The sequence below is a fragment of the Equus quagga genome, chromosome 13 (assembly GCF_021613505.1).
Source record: "Equus quagga isolate Etosha38 chromosome 13, UCLA_HA_Equagga_1.0, whole genome shotgun sequence".
In the NCBI taxonomy this organism is placed as follows: Eukaryota; Metazoa; Chordata; class Mammalia; order Perissodactyla; family Equidae; genus Equus; species Equus quagga.
The window spans coordinates 97772309-97791903 of NC_060279.1; the positions used below are offsets into that span (position 1 = coordinate 97772309).

The window sequence follows — 19595 nt, forward strand, 5'->3', positions numbered from 1 at the left end:
TCCAGCCCAGCTCCCACGCACACCTACTCTGCGCCCCAACTTCCTCTTCTGTAAAATGGACCCTTTCTGCTTTCCCTGACGGGTGCTGCTGGCTGGCCTGCCCCCTGCAGTACTCATGTCTGGAGACAAACCCCGATCTTTGCAAGAAGGAGGACGCCTTCATTCAGATATTCCATGTGATTCGGCAGGCCGACCTTACTTCCTGCCACACACGAGACAAATGAGCAAGCCTGGCCAATCAGAATAAGCCACACCGCCTGGCCAGGGGCTCAGGCACAGCCATGTGACAAGCCAGGGCCAATGAAAGCCTGTTTATGCACAAGTCATCCCAGAGCCAACGAGAGATCCGGAAGGCACCCAGCCCCTGGATCCAGCCCTGCGGAAGCTACTATCACAGGGTTTTTCATTTTTATGAACTAATAAATCCTTTTTCTTGTTTGAGCCACTTTGAGTTGTTTCTGACCCCCGCAAGAGTGCTATCTATTTTTCTGCTCAGGAGACAAAATCTCTCCCCTCAGCCCCAACACCAAAAACAAAGCACTCAACCTGATGAGTCAAAGCTGATCAAAATAAGAGCCTTTATAAACGCCTCTGGAGAGACGGGGAGAGAGAAAAACAGGATATAAATAACCGTTATGTACAACTTTCGGGGAAAATTCTCCCAGCCACCCCTTCCCGCTTCAACTGCAAAGTGTCTGAGGCAGAGATCGGGCACCACCAAGTTAATCCAAAAAGATCCGGGTTCTGTCTCCAGGAGCTGATGGAGAAGGGCAGCTCAGGCCTAGAAACGAAACGGGTGGAGGCATTAGAAACGGCTGCCCCTCCGCCTCCTCGCCCTCTCCCAAGTGCGCGGAAACCGGTGGAGACGCTCCATCCGTCATCCAAAGAGAAGATGGCAAGGAACTCAAAATGACAGCAAAAGGGATGCCAAATAGAACGGTCAGAACTGAAAAGGGGGCTTAAGGGCCTTCCAGAGTCTGCACCCTACTCATTTTACAGATATCATAAAAGAGAGCTGCAGGAAAAGCGCGGGCTGCCTCTGCCCAGTGTGAGCAGGGGGGTAAAGCGGGTATCTACCTCCCGAGCATAGACGGAAGGAGCAGATATGACGTAGATCGCACGAGAGTCTCCATCCTCAGGGCGATTCCAATCTGCGGACGGGCTGCGGGAGGAAAAGAGTAAGATCCAGGCTCTTGACATTCTCAGATCTGGTTTTCCCCACCCACCATGGAAGGGACCCCAAAGCCAAAGAGGGGAACTGGGGAAGGACCGAATCAGGAAAGGGCTGGAGCTGGGGTAAGAGGAAGGGCCCAATCAGGAAGGCCCATCAAGGAATCAGGTCTTTGGCATTGCTCTTTGGAGACTGACGCAAGCAGCCAAGAGGGACGAGGCAGACGTCTGCGGCCCAGCCCTCACCTGGGGCCGTCCCCGGAACCCTCCTGCGTCCTCAGGTTGTTGAGCGCGTCAGGGAGCGCGTGGACCGACGGCTCCGGGGTCCCCGCCAGCAAGCGAGACCCAGTATCCCGGCCAGGGCCACGGCGTCGCACGTGGACCAGCAAGAGCACAGCGCCGGCCAAGCCCGCGGCCCCCAGCAGTCCCAAAGCCGGCGGCCAAAGGAAGCGCTGCGGATCCCCGGGCCTCGGGCCGGGCGGGGCCGCGGGCAGCGCGCCTGCGCCGTGGGGCGCGCCGTCGGAGCGCACGGGGACCTCGCAGCGCGCGCCCATGTAGCCGGGCGCGCAGGCGCAGACGAGGCCGGAGAAGTGGGCGTAGCAGCGGCCGCCGTGGGCGCAGGGGCGCGCGGCGCACGGGTCGGCGCGCTCGCGGCAGTCGCGGCCGCCGAAGCCCAGCGCGCAGGAGCAGCGGCGCGCGCCGCCGCCCTCCAGGCACGTGCCGCCGTTGGCGCAGGCGCGGCCGGCGCAGTCGTCCAGGTCGTGCTCGCAGCGCGGCCCCGCGAAGCCGGCGCGGCAGCGGCAGCGCAGGGCGTGGCCCAGGTCCAGGCAGAGCCCGCCTGCGGGGAGCGGGCGTCAGGGCGCGGCTCTGTCTCCGCCCCTTCTCCGGGTCCCCGCTCTCTCCATATAACTCCAGGGCCGGCCCCTGGAGGCGACCCGCCTCCTTTCCTCCGGGTGATGTCCTGATTGACTCGGCCTCGCCTCCCTGGCTCTCTGCGTCTCTCTTTTTGTCTGGGCGTCAACCAGACTGAAATGGACGCCCCTTCCCATTTGCCTTCCTCCGTTCCTCCCATTCTTGTCACCTTTTCTCTTCCCGAGCTCACCCTTCAGGGCTCTCCGCAGATGTCCCCTCCTCCAGGAAGCCCTCTCTGACTCTTCCTCCATCCCAGCCCTGTGCTCCCCCCACCACAGCCCTGTCCGCTCTCAGCTCTGGGGACGACTCTGTCTTCCCCTCCGGGTTGGTACCCCCAGGAGGGCAGGGCCCAGAGCTGTCCTGGTCACTGCGGGGTCCCTGGTACCACTGAGACCACAGTGAACACTCACTGAGTGTTTTGCAGACGATCAGTATTATAATAGGAACGCGCAGAGCCCTTTCCATTCATGATCTAGTTTACTCTTGGTAACACTTAGATCAGGTGTCACCACTGCTCAGAGCCCTCCTGTGGCTCCATCTCAGGATGAAACCAAAATCCTCCCCGTGGCCCATGAAGTCCCACAGGATCCGTCCCTGTCACCCCCCTGACCTCTCCCTGCTCTCCCTTCACTCACTCTGCTCCAGCCACAGTGACTTCCCTGTGATCCTCAACACACCAGGCACCTTCCTACCTCAGGGCCTTTGCACTTGCTAGTCCCTCTGCCTGGAACAATCTTCCCCCAGATCCCCACATGGCTCCCTCCCTGTCGACCTTCAGCAAGGTCTTCCCTAACCGCTTCAGCTAAAATGTCAACCTACCACCCCACACCCACTCCCCATCCCCCTTCTGGCTTTATTTTTCTTCTCAGTTTTGGTCACCATCTAACCTCCAATATAATTTACTTATTTATCTTGTTTCTTGTCTGTCTGCCCCATCAGCTCTACGAGGGCAGAGGGTTTTGCCTATTTCGTTCCCTGCTCTATCCCCAGTGCCTAGAACAGGGCCTGGCACACAGTAGGTGCTCAATAAATATTTATGAGACAGGAATATCACCTTGCCCGTTTTCCAGAAGAACAGACAGGCTGGGCAGAGGGGGAGGGCCACGTCCCCAGGCCACTGCCCGAGAGGACCCCCCCTCCATCCCCCCCCACCCCCCCGCCTCCCTCGCGTCCGCCCTCCCCGCCTCACCGTTCCGGCACGGCTGCAGGCTGCAGCGGTCCACCCTCTTCTCGCAGTTGGAGCCCTGGAACCCGGGCGGGCAGTGGCAGATGTAGGCGGAGTCGGGGTCTGCGCCGCCCACACACAAGCCGCCATTGAAGCAAGGTCCGTCCGCGCACGTCACCCCGCTCACCTCGCACCGCAGCCCGTAGAAGCCACGGGGACAGGCGCACTCGAAGGACCCCGGGGTCTCCTGGGCAGGGGCGAGAGGACTTCGGACCCGGGTGCTTTCCTTGGAGCAAAGTCCCATCCCCCTCCTCGGTCCTGCCCCTCCAGCCCCACCGAGGAGCGCCCTGGGGGCCCAGGGAGATCCGTCCCCACCTCCACACCTTGACCTGCCTGCTCTGCCCTCCCCGCTTCTCTCCGCGTCGCCGAGTCCTACTTGGAGGTCCCAGCTCGAAGCCCACCCTCTCCGTGCAGCCTTCTCTTGATGTCCCCTTCTCAGGCCCGCCCCCTAACCTGAGCCCTGAGCGTCTCTCACTGTCCCCTGGTGGCAGCGTCCAGGGGACGCACGCTGGGCGCTGCCTCATCCCAGTGAACACCAGGCCACTCGAGTGGTCTACCTTCTCCCATCACCACCCCTCAGTCCAATCGGACCTCAGAAGCCTCAGCCCTGGGCTCATCTCCAGGAAGCCTTCTCTAAGGCCCCCTCCGTCCCAGATTCCCAACCCACCTGGCCCCACCGCCCCCTACCTTGGGCCCTGAGTTGTTCTCTAGCCCTCCGGGAGGGGGCGCACTTTGTGGCCCCCACAGGACCCCCCCGCCCCCCAATCGTTCCCAAGTCCACACCTTTAGGTGCCACCCGCCGGGGGTGCGCTCCCCAGTCCCACTCCCATCACCTCATCCTACTTCAAGGCTGGACCCCTCCGGGAAGCCCTCCCTGACAGCACCCCAGCATCCCCCAAGCTCTTGTTCCATGGAGCCCCAGACAGGGGGACGGTGGGAATTCCCAGGGCAAAGTGCCGATCAGGATGAGGGGGGAGGCGGTGATACTGACACTGCAGCTGCCCCCGTTGGCACACGGGTTCCCATCACAGGGCCCAGGCCCAGGCCCAGGGACGAGGCATCCAGGGGTGGCAGAGGATGGGCCCCTGGGGCTGAGGCAGCTGCTGGTGGAGACAGGGACGGTGCAGAGGGGCCCAGTCCAGCCCTCCAGGCAGCGACATTCACCGGGCTGCTCACAGAAGCCGTGCTCGGAGCTGCAGCCGGCTCGACAGGCCGCTGGGGGGGAAGGAGAGGCAGAGGCGAATGGATGACGGCCAGGGTCAGGAGGAGGGAGATCACAGAAGTTTCCGAGGGCTTTCCATGCATCACTTTGCTTCCTCCTTGCAACAGACAACCCTCTGGGCTAGAAGGTATTGCCACCCCAGTTTACAAACAGGGAAACTGAGGCTCAGAGAGGTGGGGTGACTTGCCCAGCTAGGAAGTGGCAGAGTGAGCATTTGAACCCAGGGCATTGGGCTCCAGAGTCTTGGAAGGAGAGTGCAGTGGGGCTCGCAGGTCTGAGCTGGAGAGAGGAGAATGAGGGGACTGGGGAGCGACCCCTGACTTTCAGGGGAGATGGATTGGGGCAGATCTTGGGGGGGGGGGGGGGGGAATCTGGACAAGCCTGGGACTCCTAGGGGTTTTGATGGGGCTCAGAAACTTGGGGAGGGGTCTGAGGGTACCCAAGGTGGAGGTCGGGGGTCCCAAGCTTTAGAAAGCATTGGGGTCTGGCATGCAATCGCAGGGAGGGAGGCTGAAGGACCCCTGGGGGTGGAAGGGTTGGGGAGGAGTTTCCAGGCTCCTGGGTGGGGGTAGGGAGGGCCCCAGAATTAGAAGCTTTGTTGGTCCTAGCTTCTGGAAAGGGGTGTGGGTCTGGGTTAGGGGAGGAACTGGGGGACACCAGCATGGGAAACGGGAGTGGAGTTCCTATTTGGGGCGATAAGAGTGCTGGGAAGAGGGAAGGGTGCCCAGGAGGGCTGGAGAGAAATCTCGAGTCCTCAGTTTCCCTGAAAGTGGTAGCTGGGCGGCTGGAGGACTAAAGACCAGGAGCGGGGCTAGGGAGGGACGGGGTCCTCAGTTCCCGGAAGGGAGTACCCGGGCTGTGAGAGGGGCCTGGGGGCCGCGAGCGGAGCGCAGGGGGGTCCCGGGGACGGGGTGGGCGGGACGCGGGACTCACGCGCGGCCTCGCAGTCCTCCTCGGCCGGCGCGCAGGGCCGCAGTCCCGGGCCGCACCGCGAGGGGGCGCTGCGAGGGCGGCAGAGGCGCGCGCACGCGGCGCCGACGGCGGGCGGCTCGCAGCGCGCGCGGTACGAGAAGCGCAGCTCCCAGGCGCCTGCGCGCTGCACGTCCCGGGCCCACGGGCCCCCGGCCGCCAGGCGGCGCCGGCCGGCCACGCGCGCCAGCAGGCTCCAGGCGGGCCCTGCGGGGAGAAGGCGGGGCGCTGGGGGGCTGGCTCGCCCTCCCCCACGCCCCTCCTAGAGAGGCCACAACTCCCCTTTTCGAGCCCTGGGAGGCGGAGGGCGGGGGGGGGTCCCGTTGACACGGTGAGAATGGCAGTTACCCCGTTAGCAAGGCTGTAACCCCCCTAATGCGCCCCAGGACCTCTGATCCATCTAGGACCCTGTGACCATCACGATAACACAGTTCTCCCAGAGAAGCCGAAATGTCCCCATATCTTGCCCCAGAATCTTTGTATCTTAAAAGTAGTGATGAGATAGTGCCAAGGGACAATAACAGTTCTCTTGAAGTGAGGTCATAACACCCCCAAATTGTGCCTCTAGATCTTCCTGTATCAGAAAGATGACAGGGACCCCATTGTGGGCCTTACATAGCGCCAAAGTTCCCCGCCCCGCCCCCCAGCCATTAAGGGTCGCCCCATATGCCTCGCTGAAACATCCGCTCAGTATTCTCTCTGGTGAGCCTGCGGCACCCCATAGGGCTCCCTGGGTCCTCTACGGACAAAGTGACAAAGCTTCGCGTGAAAGAACCAGAAGTAGCCTGGGTTCTCAAAGTCAGATGGCGACAGTAGGACTGTGAGATGCTGTAACCAGCTCCAGTGGCTTCAGTTTCAAGGTAGTCAGAGAGCTTCCCCCATGTCACCCGCTATGAGGACCGTGGGCTCCTACATCCAGTCCCAGGACACTTCTCTGCTGACACGCCAAGAGCCCTGGAGCCATCCGCACCCAGCACCGCTCTCCAGGAGCTGGGGTGATATCATGCGTCCAGCAATCCCGTGAATGCCCCGCCCTCCAGACAGCCCCATGTCACCCTCGTGGGGCCCCAACTCCCGGGAGACCCTGCACTCCCCACCACAGGCCCAAGACTGAAGACACTCACCTCCGATCTGTTCTCCTAACTCTTCTCTCCAGGTTTCGATGATGAGAGAGAAGGTGCCCTGTGGGTGGAGGAAGGGGGAGGGGAAGGTGGGGGAAGACAGGGCTCAGGGCAGGTACTTGATGAAGGCCAGAATTTAGGGGTGATGACCATTCCAGGGACCAGGCAGGCAAGGGACAATTCCCAGAGGGACAGGCCCAGGGAAGGAAAGACTTTCATCATTGAGAACTTACTATGTGGTAAGCACTATACTCGAGATACCTGCTTGAATCCCACAAAAGGGACCCTGTGAGGTGCCATGATAATCCCATTTTACAGATGAGGAAACCGAGGCTGGAAAAGGGAAAGTCACTTGCCCAAAAGGACAAGGGTCTAGAATTCAAATACAAGTCTGTTCGCCTCTGTGCTTCTGGGGTTGTGGGATGGGAGATAGGATTTTGGAGGCGCAAGAGTCATGAATGTGGGCCCCACCTGGAAGATCTGAGAAGGGATAAGGTGAGAGGAGATTGGGGGTCTCCAAGACAGGGTGTGGGAGGGTCCCTAGGTGCAAAGAGATTTCGGGATAAAGATGAGGATCCCAGTGTTTTGGGATCCCCAAGGAAAAGAAGTCGAGTTCTGTGAATTTAGGATTTCCAGGGGTTCTTGGGATTTGGGGTCTGAAGCGTGCAGAGCTAGGAGCAGAAGATTTGGGATCCCTAGAGGACAAGTTGGAGTTAGATTTGGGGTCCCCAATGTGTAGGGTTTGGGGGTCTTGGAAGTTGGAGGGCTCAAGGCGGTCGAGGTTTGGGTAAGGCCTCCCGTACGGGCGGCCCGGGGCCGGGTCTCACCGGCCAGGCGTCCCGGAAGGGCACGCGCATGAGGCCGTCGGGCAGCAGCAGGTCAGGCGCCGGCGCTCCGGGCTGCTCGGTGTAGACGGGTCCGCGCGCGCTCAGCGCCGCGCCCAGGGCGCACGGAGACTCAGCGGCCTCCTCGGAGACTCCTGGCTTCAAACAGACCCTAAAGAAGAGGCGGCAGGGGCCCCGGGAGCCGCAGGGGGACCGCGGGGTCCCCGGGCCTGGGCCCGGCCCGAAGGAGAGGATCTGCAGCTCGAAGACGCCGGCCGGCCTTGCCTGGGGCGCAAAGGGGCACAGGGTTAGTGGGCCGGCGGGACCCAGGCGTCTCGTCCTCCCCGGGCCCCCTCGCCGAGACCCCTGGGTTGCACCCCCTCCCATGCATCCCTTTCCACTCCTGCTCTGACCTGGGGAAGGAAAATAAGCGCCAGAATCACCATCTGGGACAGGAGCTGGGGCATCCGCGGGGAGCCCATGGCCTTTCGGGGTCTTGGGAGCCGCAGCTGCAGGCTCCGGAGCCTTATATCTGAGGGGACGGCTCCGCCCCTTGAGGCAGCCGCCGGCTCCCGGGGACCCTATGGGAGGGGGTCGCAGAGGGAGGGAAGCTGCAGTAGGACCCGTGAGACTCTGTGTCGTGGGCACAGGCAGTGTAGTAAGTGGATGATGTTGTGTGTGGTTGTGCGTGTAACTTTGTGTGTGCCTGAGGATGGCGTGGGGTGAGGGGGCTAAGCCTGTGTGTGGGGTTGTGTATGATTTTAAGATTCTGTAGTGTGTGTGTGGTGTGAGCAAAAGCTACTTACTGGAGAGTGCACTACATGACTTTGTGATTGTGTGTCTAGGTGAGACCGTGTGGCTCCACACGTGCCTGAAATTGTGTGTGGTGAAGCCTGTTTGTGGGGTTGTAAATAATTCTAAAACTGTGTGTGCGCGTGCATGCGTGCGCACCTGCCTGGGAGAATGGAGGTGTACATGACCTCATGATTGTGTATGAGTGTATGAGATCCTGGACCACTGTGTGTAGTCGTATGAAGTTATGAAGCTGTGACTTTGTGGTCCGTGCAGGTGCCCCTAGGTAGCTGTGTGTGTGTGGTGGGGTCTTTGCAAGTAAACGACTGAGGATGCATGTGTGAAGGAGTCTCGATGTGCAGATACGATGAAAAGCCGGGGTTCTTTGTGGACCCCTGTGGGTGTGTGTGTGTGCCTGTGTGTGTTGCCCTCCCCAAGACAAAGCCATCCTCCCAAACACGGCATCACAGATGCACGAGACACCAGGGTGAGGCGGCCGGCCTCCGAGGGAGCTCCCAGCTGTATGGAAATGCCGCCATCTGCTGGGCGGCCCTGCCCCTCCCCCTTTGGGGCAAACGCAGCTGGGCTGCCCGTTTGGCCTCCAGAAGGTGTGAGGAGCAAATGGGCAGGAAATTCCGTCTTCCTGGCTCAGGGCCCCTCCGTCCCTCCCGGATGAATGGGGGGGCACCCCGGGCCCTCCAGAAGCCCCTTAGTATTCCAGGACCACCGCGAGGACAGCTAGTCAGGAGCAGATGTCCTGGCCCTCGGGTCATAAGCACTCGCTCCGTGCCAGGTGCAGAGCAAAGCCCTCTGGATGGAGTAAGATCCCCCAAGATAAAAAATGTTAATATCTAGAGGCTAATACTTATAGGGGGGAACCGGGGTTCCATTTGTACACATTCTTCTTTTAGAGAAGTGAGACTAATCCGTACAGCAGAGCCCGGCATCCGGAAGTGCTCAGTAATTTTCAGTGAATCCAAGAATTCCCTGTAGTTTTCTCTTGATCCTGAGGACTGGAGTCAGGGAGGGGAGGCGGCGAAGGCCGTGCTCGACTGGCGCAGAACATCCCGGCTTCCTTGGCACGGGTTTTCCCTCTATACTGCTCTATTCTTCTGCCCCCCTTCTCTAGTTAATTCCGGTCTCCCCCGTCAGCCCTCCCCCCCTGTAGGAGGCCTTCCCTAAACACTCCCCAAGGGGTCAGGCCACTCCTCTGAGTTCCCACAGCCCCCTGCCGTTCCTCTGTCCCCGCCCTGACCACTCTGGCCTATGGGGTCTTTCTAAGCACAAATCTGACCACATCCCTCTCCTGCAGACTCTTCCATGGCTCCCCAGGACCTTCAAAAACACCCCAAGATTCTAAGGCTGACATTTGGGGCCCTCCCTCCACATCTCCCCTTCTCAAACAGGTTCTGTGGCCCCAAAGCGCAGAGCCAGACCACCCGGGCCAGTTACTAGGAGGCAAATTAGGGCCTGTACTGAGGTCGGTGGAGGAATGAGCTTCCCGTCAGAGGAGACATTCAAACGGAACTTGGACAGCCATTAGAACCAGCTGTGGGAGGAGATAAATTCATGGCCTGGATAATAATTTTGGAGGGTACTGGATTCCAGGTCTGAGATATCTCTAAACCTTTAAAAAGAGTAAAAGCCAGCCTTCTTGAGGGTTTGTGCCAGGCACAATAGTGTTTCATGTGACTTCTCTCATGTCTGAGTGTGAAATGTACTTTAAGGGATTTCCAAGTGTCTTTTTGGCTATTCAGGACTTGTCCTTGTGTGCCAACCTTAGAGCCCACAGGCCATGCTGAGGTGACATTTGAACAAAGACCTAAAGAAGAGGAGGGTAAGCCATATGGATCCTGGGAAGAAACATTCCTGGCAGCAGGAATAGCAAGTGCAAAGGCCCTGAGGTTGACCATGCCTGGCACACTGATATTCCCTTGGCTTCCTCATTTCATCCTTGTCTCCACTCAAACACACCCTCCCAAGAGGCCTTCCCTGACTGTTCCAGCTAATCTAAAACAGCACCCCAAGTCCCAAGACCACTCCATCTCCTTACCATACTGTTTTTCTTTACACATTCATTACCCCAATACCTGACCATTGTCTGTTTCCTTCAAGAAAACATCAGCTCCATGAGAGCGGAACTTTTTATCTGATTTGCCCACTGACGCACTCTAGTGCCTAGGACCAGGCCTGGCGGTGGGTGCTGAGAAAGTATTAGCTGAGTAAGTGAAGGAATGAGGGAGGTACCATTATTAATCTCTCATGAATGAGGAAACTGAGATGCTGGACCCCTTGCCCCAGGTCCCAGGGCTTGCGCATGGTGTGACCTGGGAATCCAGAGCCTGGGGTAAGCCTCAAAGCGGGCCCAATCCCGCCCATCAGCTGATGCCACGATGCAGCCTAGTGCCCAGAGCATCTTAGGACAGCATCCTAGGCCGTGTCATTTAAGAATCTCGGGGTGTCAGTGTCTCAGAGGCTGCATGTGCACGAGTCAGGCCCTGCCCTCCCCTCGCGCCCTCCAGCCTTGAGCAGGTGTGGCCCGCCAGCACCCTCCCTGAGCCAGCACCAGGCTTGGGGAGAGGCCCGGGAACCAGTGGGCAATGAAGCATGTGCCAGCCCCAGTGCTAGAGCCTTAAGCCCCAGGGGCCAATGGTGACCAGTGGGGGACAGGAGGCACAGGACAAACGCACTTCCTGCTTTCCTGCCCTGTGGGTGGACAGGTCTGAGTCACATTTCAAAAGGCTCCTCAGAAGGTTCCATGGGGCTCAGTGTGTCACCCGCTGCGGTGGCTCTCTGTCTGTCCACAACTCACTCTCCCCAGGATCACAGTCCCCAGACACACAAGCCTGTCTCCACCTCTGCGTTCCCTTAAGACAGGCTCCAATCCTTAAAGCCACATGCAAAGAAAAGGCAGGCCCCTCCTTCAATCCTGGGCCGTCCTCAAGCTACGGAGTCCTGGGGACATCGGCCAACCCTCCCCTGGGTTAGAGCCAGTCCATCTTGGGGTCGGGGGGTGGGTCGTGCGCAAATTTTAATTCTTTGTTGCACATGTCTGTGAGCCTTTTAAAAATTCTCGAGTTCAGAGGTTCCATTTGGCCCACAAAGTTTTAAATACATTTTATCACAAACACCAGGGAAGGTCTTCCGAAAATCTTTAACTGGTGTTAGCACTAAAGCTGGCGGGAGCAGGAGAGGCTGGGACAGCCGGGGTGGGGGCGCTGCCCAGCTGGCACAGAATATGGCAAAGCGAGAATGCCCGGTGTGGCCTGGTGAGCCCCAGGGAATATCCGCACAGCCTGAGCATGAACCGTCCCTCTACCCCTCAGCACCACTCCACTAAGATGGGCACCATCATGCCCCCACTTCAGAGAGAAGGAAACTGAAGCAGGAAGGTGCCCTGACTAGCTTCACATAGCTGCCATCTGAGCACCTACAGGGAGTGCCTCGCTCAGCCGTCAACCCAGCCTGTGGAGTGGGTACTATTATGACTATTTTATAGATGTGGAAACTGAGGCAGAGAGGTGACGGAACTTGCTCAAGGTCACACACGCCAGCAAGCGGTAGAGCTTGGATTTGAATTCGGGGCAGTCTGGATCTCCCACTCTTAAACAACCCACAACCGTGCCGTCCAATGCAGGAGGCAGCAGCCACACGCGGCTATTTAAACTCAACCGGATTAAAATGGGAATTCCTCCCACCGCGCAGATAGCCCTAGCCACACTTCATGCAGTCAACAACCCCCCGTACTGGCTGCTGGACTGGACGGCGCAGACAGAGAACTCGGGTGAACATCGCAGAAAGTTCCGTTGCCAAGTGCTGCTACACGGTCTGCCTGTGTTAGTTAAAAGCCAACATTTAAAAATTGGAGATTAATCTAAAAATCTCAATTTCTGGCTTCTACTGGAAAATCAGAAGATGCAGCATCTCCAGCCCCCTTCCCCCAGGGCTGCAGCAGGCAGAGCGGGCAGCAGCTGCCCTCCTGAGGGGCCACCTCCGTGCGCCCCCACCCCGAGCCCACACTCCGACTTCCAGAGCAGCCTGGCCGCTACCTGGCTTCAAAACCCCTGGTGCCATCCTCTCTTCTCTTTTCCACAGCTGGGGAATCTGGGGCCAAAGAGGGAGACGTGTTTCCTGCAGACGGCACAGCACATGGGAAGACACGCCAGAGCAGGACCCAGGCTTTCGGATTCCTCGGCCAGGATTCCAAACCAGCCCTGATCCACCGAGGCAGCCGCTCTGGGCTCGGCAGCCAGTGAGCCACTGTGTGCGATGACCCGAGTCCCGGACCTCACCCCGATGCCCCCATCTGGAGACTCTCCGGACACAGGAGTGTGGCGTCGGGGATGGACTTTATTGGACACGTGGCCGCCCAAGCCGTGGTCTGGGAGCACTGGGGCCTGGGCCCCAGTATTGAGTTTGAGGAGGCCCAGAGCTCAGGGCTGTTTGGATCGAGGCCACAGGCGGCTGGTGAGAGAGCCGAAGAAGAGGTTCTGCTTGCTGGATTTGGAGAGCTCAGCCAGGCGCTGCTGCTCCTCCTGGGGCCGGGGACAGACAGAGGAGGGAGGGTCAGCCGGGGCGGACAGAGCCTCCTGCCACACTCCCAGGTCCCCAGCCCTCAGCCCAGGGACCACCGTTCTCAAACCTCTGCCCAGCCCAGACTCCTTTCCCCAAACCCCCAGGACACCAGCCAGACACAGGCAAGAGCCAGCTCTGAGGCGCAGGAGCCCAGACTCAAGTCCCAGGTAATCTCACGATTCCCTTCCCCAGATCCCAGGGTCCCTCCCCTGAACCCTGGGAACCTACCCCAGACCCTTCACCAGACTGCACTGTCCTGCTCCCTGGGGCCCCCAGTGCCCAGCCCTGAGCTCTATGACCCCTTGTCTAGACGCTGGGGTATCACAGATCTCCAGGGACTCCTTCGGGCACCCAGGAGCTCAGAGTCTACTCCCAGGAACCCAACCCAGAGTCTGGTCAACCTCAGCATAGACCCCTGGGAACCTCTTTCCCAGACTCAATCCATATTCTTAGCCCTACTTCCAAACGACCAAGATCACACGAAGCCCCAGAACTCCTTGCCCAGACCCTTGGGCCAAGTGTCCAGGGATCCCTCCTTCCAGACCTGCGCAAGCCCCTCAAGGTGACCCCTCTCCCAGACCTATCTCAAATGCTCGGCGTTTCCTGCCTCCTCTTCTCAGAGCAGGCTGCAGACCAAGTCACACAAGAGCCCCGCGGGGCAGGCGGTACGGAAGAGAAGGTATCAGGGCGGAGACAGGCTGCTCCAGGGCTCCTCCTTCAGGAGCCCGGGAACTGACGTGGTGTCCCCACCAGGCTGGGGATCGGAGCGCCCACCTGTTCCAGCCGGCTTTGCCGCTGTTTGAAAGCCTCCAGCGGGTCGTCCTCCAGCGCGTAGTGCTCCAGCACCGTCCGCACATCCTCCACGCTGTTCAGGGCAATGGCTGCGGGCACAGCAGGCGAGGGTCAGCCAGGGTGGAGGCCAGAGCAGGCCAGGGCCCATGAGGGTAAAGGTCGAAACTGCCTGGAACGCTTCTCAACACTCTAAAAGGGCACCCCTGAACATTCCTGAGCACCCCCTAAGTACTCCAGAGGGGCACCCCAAATATTCTAAGAAGCTTCTGAAGACTGCAAGATGCTTGTGGATCGCCTGCACCTCGAGTACCCCATTTTACAGGAAAAACAAGCTAGAATCAAGCGTCTGTCGTCCCTTTTGAGGGTCAAGGGCTCTGGGGTCAGAAGCCAGAAGGTCAGGGGTCAGCCTCACTCTTGAGGAAGGCAGACAGGTCCAACAAGACACGGTCATCGGAGTTCCCGTCCCAGGGCCGCAGGGCGACACCATTGTAGGGCTGCAGGCGGAAGGCTTCCTTCTTGCAGTCCACGACTACCACACGGGCCGGGTCCCGATTCAGACAGGAAATGTCCTGCAAGTGGGCCATAGGTCAGATTAAGGCCTGTGCCCCTTCCCTCCCCACCAGGAACCCCCAGAGAGAGAGAGGGAGACAGATAAAGACACACACAGATACACGCACACACAGCACTGCACACTGGGATCACCACAACGGGGCCTCCCCAAGAGCAGGCTGGGATGACAGCACCAAACCCCCCAGGGAGCTGGGGGCTAGTCACAGCCCTGGCACGCAGACAGGCTGATGTGCAGGTTCCCTGAAAAGGGCGCCGGGCGCTCATGTGGTTAACCACTGCCCCAGGTGATTGTTGCAGGTCTGCAAACCTCTCATCCAGACAAAGAGGTGCAGACAGATCTACCGCAACACACGGGAGCCACTCAGACAGGTACCCACACACAGACCCTCCAAGACCTCAATCACGGCCCACGTCCTTCTGCACCCTGAAGAACTACGTAGACCCCCAGGCCCACCAAGACATGGTCAGAAACCCAATAGCCACTTAGACACACAGATGCTTGGAACCAGACCAACAGAGACCCATTCACAGACTCCTGGACCCCTGGATACATTGCTGGTGACAGCAACAGACCCCAGATCAAACCAACCCTAATCAGAGTCTCATATAAGCTACTACAATTACACAATCCCAGAGACACTCAGTTCCAGTCACAGAGACAAAAAACAGCTGCCAGCTTTCACGTCCCTACCCCTTACCCCCAACTGTCTTCCTTGGGGAGACCTCATTTCCCCCACACCCACTCCCAGACTCTGGGGAAGGGAGAAGGGCCTAGAGGCCCAGCCCAGACTGAGGGCGGGCTGCCATCCTGCTAGAATCAGACCTGGACCAGAACCCGATGTAGGGTTGAGGCTGGGGTCAGAACTGGGTCCTCTTTCCCTCAGGAAGTGCCAGCTCCCCCAAATCCCAGAGGCCCACCCATGACCCCCACATGGCACCTTAACATGGTGCCCATCCATGTATCTTGTGGCGTCCCGGAACAGGCGGTAGGAGATGAAGCCGTGGGGGTCCACGCTGTCGATGAGTGGAAACGCAGTCTGGGTGGGATGGGAGAACACAGTCAGGCTGAGCCCCGGCCCTGCAGATCCCCCGCCACATCGACCCCCCTCCTCTGCCGGGGGCCTCACCATGCCAGTCTCCGACGTGAAGATGACGATTTCATACAAAGGGGCCAGCTGCTGGAATAAGGTCTCAATGCCCGGACGCTTCTTAAACCTCCAGCCCGTGGCCAGCTGGGGAGCAGTGAAAGCAGTGAAACACCAAGATCCAAGGCCCCCAAGGCTCCCAGGACGACAAAGACCCAGCCTGGAGACTCCCAGAACCAGAGTGCTCTCCCCCTGTCTTTGTGGCCCTCGGGGGGGGTCAGGAGTACATGGCTGTGACTGAGGGTCTGAGAGTCTGAAGGGTGTGGGGCCCAGAACACCAGCCGACTCCTCTGCAGCCCTTACTTGGGGCACTTACAACAGCCTATGGGGCAGGGGTAGCACCACTGAGGCAAGCGGGCCAGAGAGGGCATACCTCCTCCCCAGAGTCACACAGCAGAGCTGCTCTGAACCCCAGCCTGGCTCCCGAGTCTACGTTCTTAACCACATCATCACAATCTGGCCACCCTGCTCTACCCTATGTCCCCAACCCGCTGCCTTCCCCAGGACACACCGACCACTCAGGGTGCAGGAGGACGCCAGTGAGCTCCAAGACCAGGGTGTAGGGCGGCTGGTAGTAGGGCTCCCGCAGCGGGTCTGGGAGAAGGCAGGGGCTGGTGGGCTCGATGATCATCTGCGGACGAAGGACAAAATGGGGGCACTCGGGGAGACAGGGAACTGGGGACGGGGGGATGGGGCCTGGGCCCAGGGCTCTTGCTCACCTGTCTATAATCTTTGAAATATTTGTATGTCCGGCGCAACTGCTGTACCAGGATTGGATCTAGAGAACGCCAGGGCAAAAAGAGATTCTAAGATAAGCCACTGCTCAACCTCCCGGACAAACCGGAGTTTATCTATCAGAAACCGGTCTACACTCCCACCTGGTTTGAACCAGCTCATTTCTAAGCCCAAAGGTAGAAGGCAATGACATAGCCGCCAGGTAGGAACAGATGTTTTTATTCACCTGCCCAGTTTTAACCTGAATCTTTATACCCACACACCACCCCAGGTATAAAACAGAACATTCACACGCCTGCCCACTTAAAACCCACACACGGAGAGACCTGCGGACATGACGCCAGTATATTTAGTCCGTTTCGAACCTAGGCTTCTAGATCTGCCCGCTTTAAGCCAGGACGCTGAGTCTAGTTAAATCACAGTGAACATATACACAGCTGGATACTTCAAACCAGTGGTTCGCAACGAGGAGCAATTTTGTCCCCCTCTTCCGGGAAATTGAGCAGTGTCTGGAGACATTTCTGACTCCAGTATTGATGTCACAACACTGGCATCTAGTGGGTAGAGGACCAGGGTGCCGCTAAATATCTTACAACACACAGGACACTCCCCCACAACAAACAACTATCTGATCCAAAGAATCAATAGAGCCAAAGTTGAAAAATCCTGGTTTAAGCGAATATACTGAATCCAGTTTAAAACAGGCATCTTACACGACTGCCCACAGTTTTTCTAGTCCAGTTAAACAACTATTTACGGGGCCTGCCTTTTCCAAAGCAAAACGTCAGAACCACTGAAGCTAAGAAACACACACGTTTTCAACCTGCATGTTTACCTGCCCAGTTTAAATCAGTACGCTGATTTGTTTAAACCAGTATGATTCTACACCTGCCCAGTTAAAACAGCATACTTTTCCACCTGCCTAGTTTAAAACAATCAATGTACTAACATGCTGGTTTGCAAACTCCCCCAGCACAAACAGGTGGCTTTCTGGACTTACCAATTTTGTTTTTCTCCTGGAAAGGACCAGGTGTGACAGAATTGACAACTACTCTCTACTATCCAATTTGTCAGAAACTCCCCCAAAGCTGGTTAACCAAAAGGGGGAGGGAGGACGGAGGCATTGTTTTGGAAATGAGGAGCCGGGGGAAGAAAGGAGGCTGTCATAAAGAGGGGGTGAGGGACTGCAGATGCTCAGATCTAAGGCACAGGAAGCCATGTGTCTGGCAACAGAGAGCCCGGTCTCCCCAAGCACTCCCACCCCGGATTCCCCTCCCCCACCCATCCCTGACCATCTGCTCCTGGGCTGAGGGGCCAGGGAAGGGGGCTGGGGCTCTGTGATGCCCCTCCCCCCAAAGCCACCCAGCTGCTGGATCCCCCACCCCCTAATGGAAGGAGAAGCCAAGGGCATCAGATGGGGAGGGAAACACCCCTACAAATGGCAGAGCAGGGAGGGTCAGGGGACCCCAAAATCTGTGCCTGTTTACTCACCATTGTCGAATTCATCGGGAATCTGGGAGGCAGAGAGAAAAATGGAGGGTTTGGGATGGCAGAGGCACAATCCCATCACACCCAGAAAAGAAATCTCCAGGGCCCTGGGAGGAGTAGGCAAAGGTCCCTGGGAGGAAGAGGCTCACCCCAGACCAGAAATGAGCCTGCACAGACCTCAGGGGAGGGCACCCACAGGAGGAGACCCCCGGCAAGGCCTCTGGGTCTCTGTCCCCCTCACCTTGGCACCAGTTTCATCCACAGAGTTGTTTCCTGCAAGGGAGACAGGGATGAATGAGAGGCCTGGGGGCCTGGTCTCCTGGGTCCTGAGGGAGGAAGAGGGCAGGGCGCTGCACTCCTGGGTCTGTGGCAAGAGGGCTAGAGGCATGGTCTACTGAGATCAAGAGAGGAGGGGGCTGGTAGCCAGGACCCCTGGGTCTCCTGGGTTTCTGAGGGATAGAGGGACTTGGGGAGGGCTGGAGTTTTGGGTGCTGAGGGCAGAGTAGCTTAGGAAGCCAGTCCAGGCCTGTCTTTCCCCATCTTCCTCTCTTCCCACTCACACCCTGTAGCCTAGTACAGGAACCAACTAGAAAGAGCAGGACCTTGAAGAAAGTGAGTAAAAGGGAGACTTCCCCCATTTCCAAGGTAGACGTTCTAGTTGGCTGCCCTATTGAGGGAGGAGCCAGGGAATGAACACAGGGGAGCCCTTAGAGGAAAGAGGAATAGGTTCTGCAGTAGAAAACAGGGCCAACAGAACAAAACTGGGGGGGCAGGGATATGTCCCTCACCAAAGATATAGACGACGCTCACGGTTCCACCGGCACCGAGCAGCCCAGCAAGCCAGAGGGCAACTTTCTTGGCGTAGCTGGGACCCTCCGTGCCCCGCTGCTGCTGTGGCCCCTGGGCCTGGGCCTTTGTGCCAGCTCGGCTCCCGATTTCTGCTGCCTGCAATCGAGAGAGGGTAGGCTGGCCAAGAGAGAAGAGAGAGAAGGTCAGAGTGCTTCGGGCACCCTGGTCAGAGAAGAATCAAGGTCAAGAGCAGGGAAGCAGTCACCCACATGGCCTCCCGCTGATGTGTCCCTGGAGGGGCAGCCAAGAGACTGGGTCTCTGAGAACGGTCAAGAACTAGACCCTCCGGCGCCAGGATCCCAGGAGTTCAGGAGCTGACAGGCCGGGTGCCCAGGATCTTGGAGGCAAAGGACTGGAGGGCCTGGAGCCCAGAAAAGCAGACGAAGGAGATGAAATCCGGGAGCTTGGCTGGACATTGGGATGCTTGCAGCAAGGCAACGGAACACACAAGGCTATGGGACGGGGGTTTAAAGCCTCCGGATGCCTGGGGCTCACGGTAGCAAGGCAAAGAGAAGGGATGGCAGCAGGGTCTTGTGGAAGTAGGGCACGGAAGTGATGGACTGCAGGTCAGAATGGCTGGGTCTCTGTCAACATGGAGGCAGGTCGAATGAGAAGCCCGAACATCCACCTCGCCACCACCACCACCAACTCGGGGAAACACCCCCAAGGCCAGCGTCCCGAGGCCCTCGCACTCAAGTATTACCTGAGCGGCCACTGAGATGGGAACAGGTGACCCCCCCTCCCCAGGCGCCCACGTGGGGTTCAGAGGAAGTGGGGTCCAGAGGATGCGCTTGAGCCCCCAGCATCTAGCCGAGGGGAGGAAGCGTTGCCCACCCCAGGAGGCAGGGAGGCGCGCCCAACGCGGGCGGCGTTCCATTCAGCACCCTGAGGCGCTGCGTCCCAGAACCCCCGGGCGGGGACGGTCCACCCGGAGCTCCAGGGAAGGGAGCCTGCACCCGAGGGCCACCCCCGTCCTGCTCACCTGGTCCGAGGCCCGGGGAGGCGGCGTCGCCAGCCTCGCGCACAGTCCCCGCGCGCCGAGCCGGAGCCCGCTTCGCAAGCGCAGGAGCAGCGCCGCCGAGGCCGCCATCTTGCGCTGACGCCACGCGGCCCCGCCCACTCGCTCCCTGCACTCCCGCCCCGGGCCGGGGCAGCAGCCAATGGGGGCGCAGGGGAGGGGTGGGGGGACGGGAGCCCGAGAGAGAC

The 19595-nt window shown here is 59.1% G+C and overlaps 2 protein-coding genes across 3 annotated transcripts; both read right to left on the reverse strand.

Annotated features, from left to right (window-relative positions):
- Positions 1-560: 560 nt before the first annotated feature.
- On the reverse strand, positions 561-7925 carry DLL3 (delta like canonical Notch ligand 3). Its single transcript, XM_046683841.1, has 9 exons — positions 7857-7925; positions 7447-7728; positions 6623-6680; positions 5463-5705; positions 4299-4522; positions 3272-3494; positions 1417-2008; positions 1078-1162; positions 561-781 (listed from the first exon to the last, which is right to left on the reverse strand). Exons 1-9 carry the CDS (start codon positions 7923-7925, stop codon positions 776-778), a joined length of 1782 nt encoding a protein of 593 aa, XP_046539797.1. The 3' UTR covers positions 561-775.
- Positions 7926-12565: 4640 nt separating this feature from the next.
- Positions 12566-19501, reverse strand: TIMM50 (translocase of inner mitochondrial membrane 50). Of its 2 annotated transcripts, none has more exons than XM_046680180.1 (11): positions 19372-19501; positions 18329-18485; positions 17782-17813; positions 17544-17565; positions 16037-16095; positions 15829-15948; positions 15300-15404; positions 15111-15209; positions 14015-14171; positions 13585-13691; positions 12566-12770 (listed from the first exon to the last, which is right to left on the reverse strand). In XM_046680180.1, the coding sequence occupies exons 1-11, from the start codon at positions 19477-19479 to the stop codon at positions 12669-12671; spliced, it is 1068 nt and encodes a 355-aa protein (XP_046536136.1). In that variant the 5' UTR covers positions 19480-19501; the 3' UTR covers positions 12566-12668. The 2 variants fall into 2 exon arrangements, with proteins under 2 accessions (XP_046536136.1, XP_046536135.1); XM_046680179.1 differs by having other exon boundaries at positions 18329-18506.
- Between the last annotated feature and the right edge of the window lie 94 nt (positions 19502-19595).

Bases quoted from the DNA above. Each gene is read 5' to 3' on its own strand.
- DLL3 (XM_046683841.1), bottom strand. From the start codon at position 7,925: ATGGGCTCCCCGCGGATGCCCCAGCTCCTGTCCCAGATGGTGATTCTG. The intron at 7,729-7,856 runs GTCAGAGCAGGA...TTTGCGCCCCAG, and splicing joins CGCTTATTTTCCTTCCCCAG to GCAAGGCCGGCCGGCGTCTT. The intron at 1,163-1,416 runs GTGAGGGCTGGG...TTCCTCCCGCAG, and splicing joins GGTTCCGGGGACGGCCCCAG to CCCGTCCGCAGATTGGAATC.
- TIMM50 (XM_046680179.1), bottom strand. From the start codon at position 19,479: ATGGCGGCCTCGGCGGCGCTGCTCCTGCGCTTGCGAAGCGGGCTCCGG. The intron at 15,210-15,299 runs GTGAGGCCCCCG...CATCCCACCCAG, and splicing joins TCACGTCGGAGACTGGCATG to ACTGCGTTTCCACTCATCGA. The intron at 12,771-13,584 runs GTGGGCGCTCCG...CCCCGGCCCCAG, and splicing joins GGCAAAGCCGGCTGGAACAG to GAGGAGCAGCAGCGCCTGGC.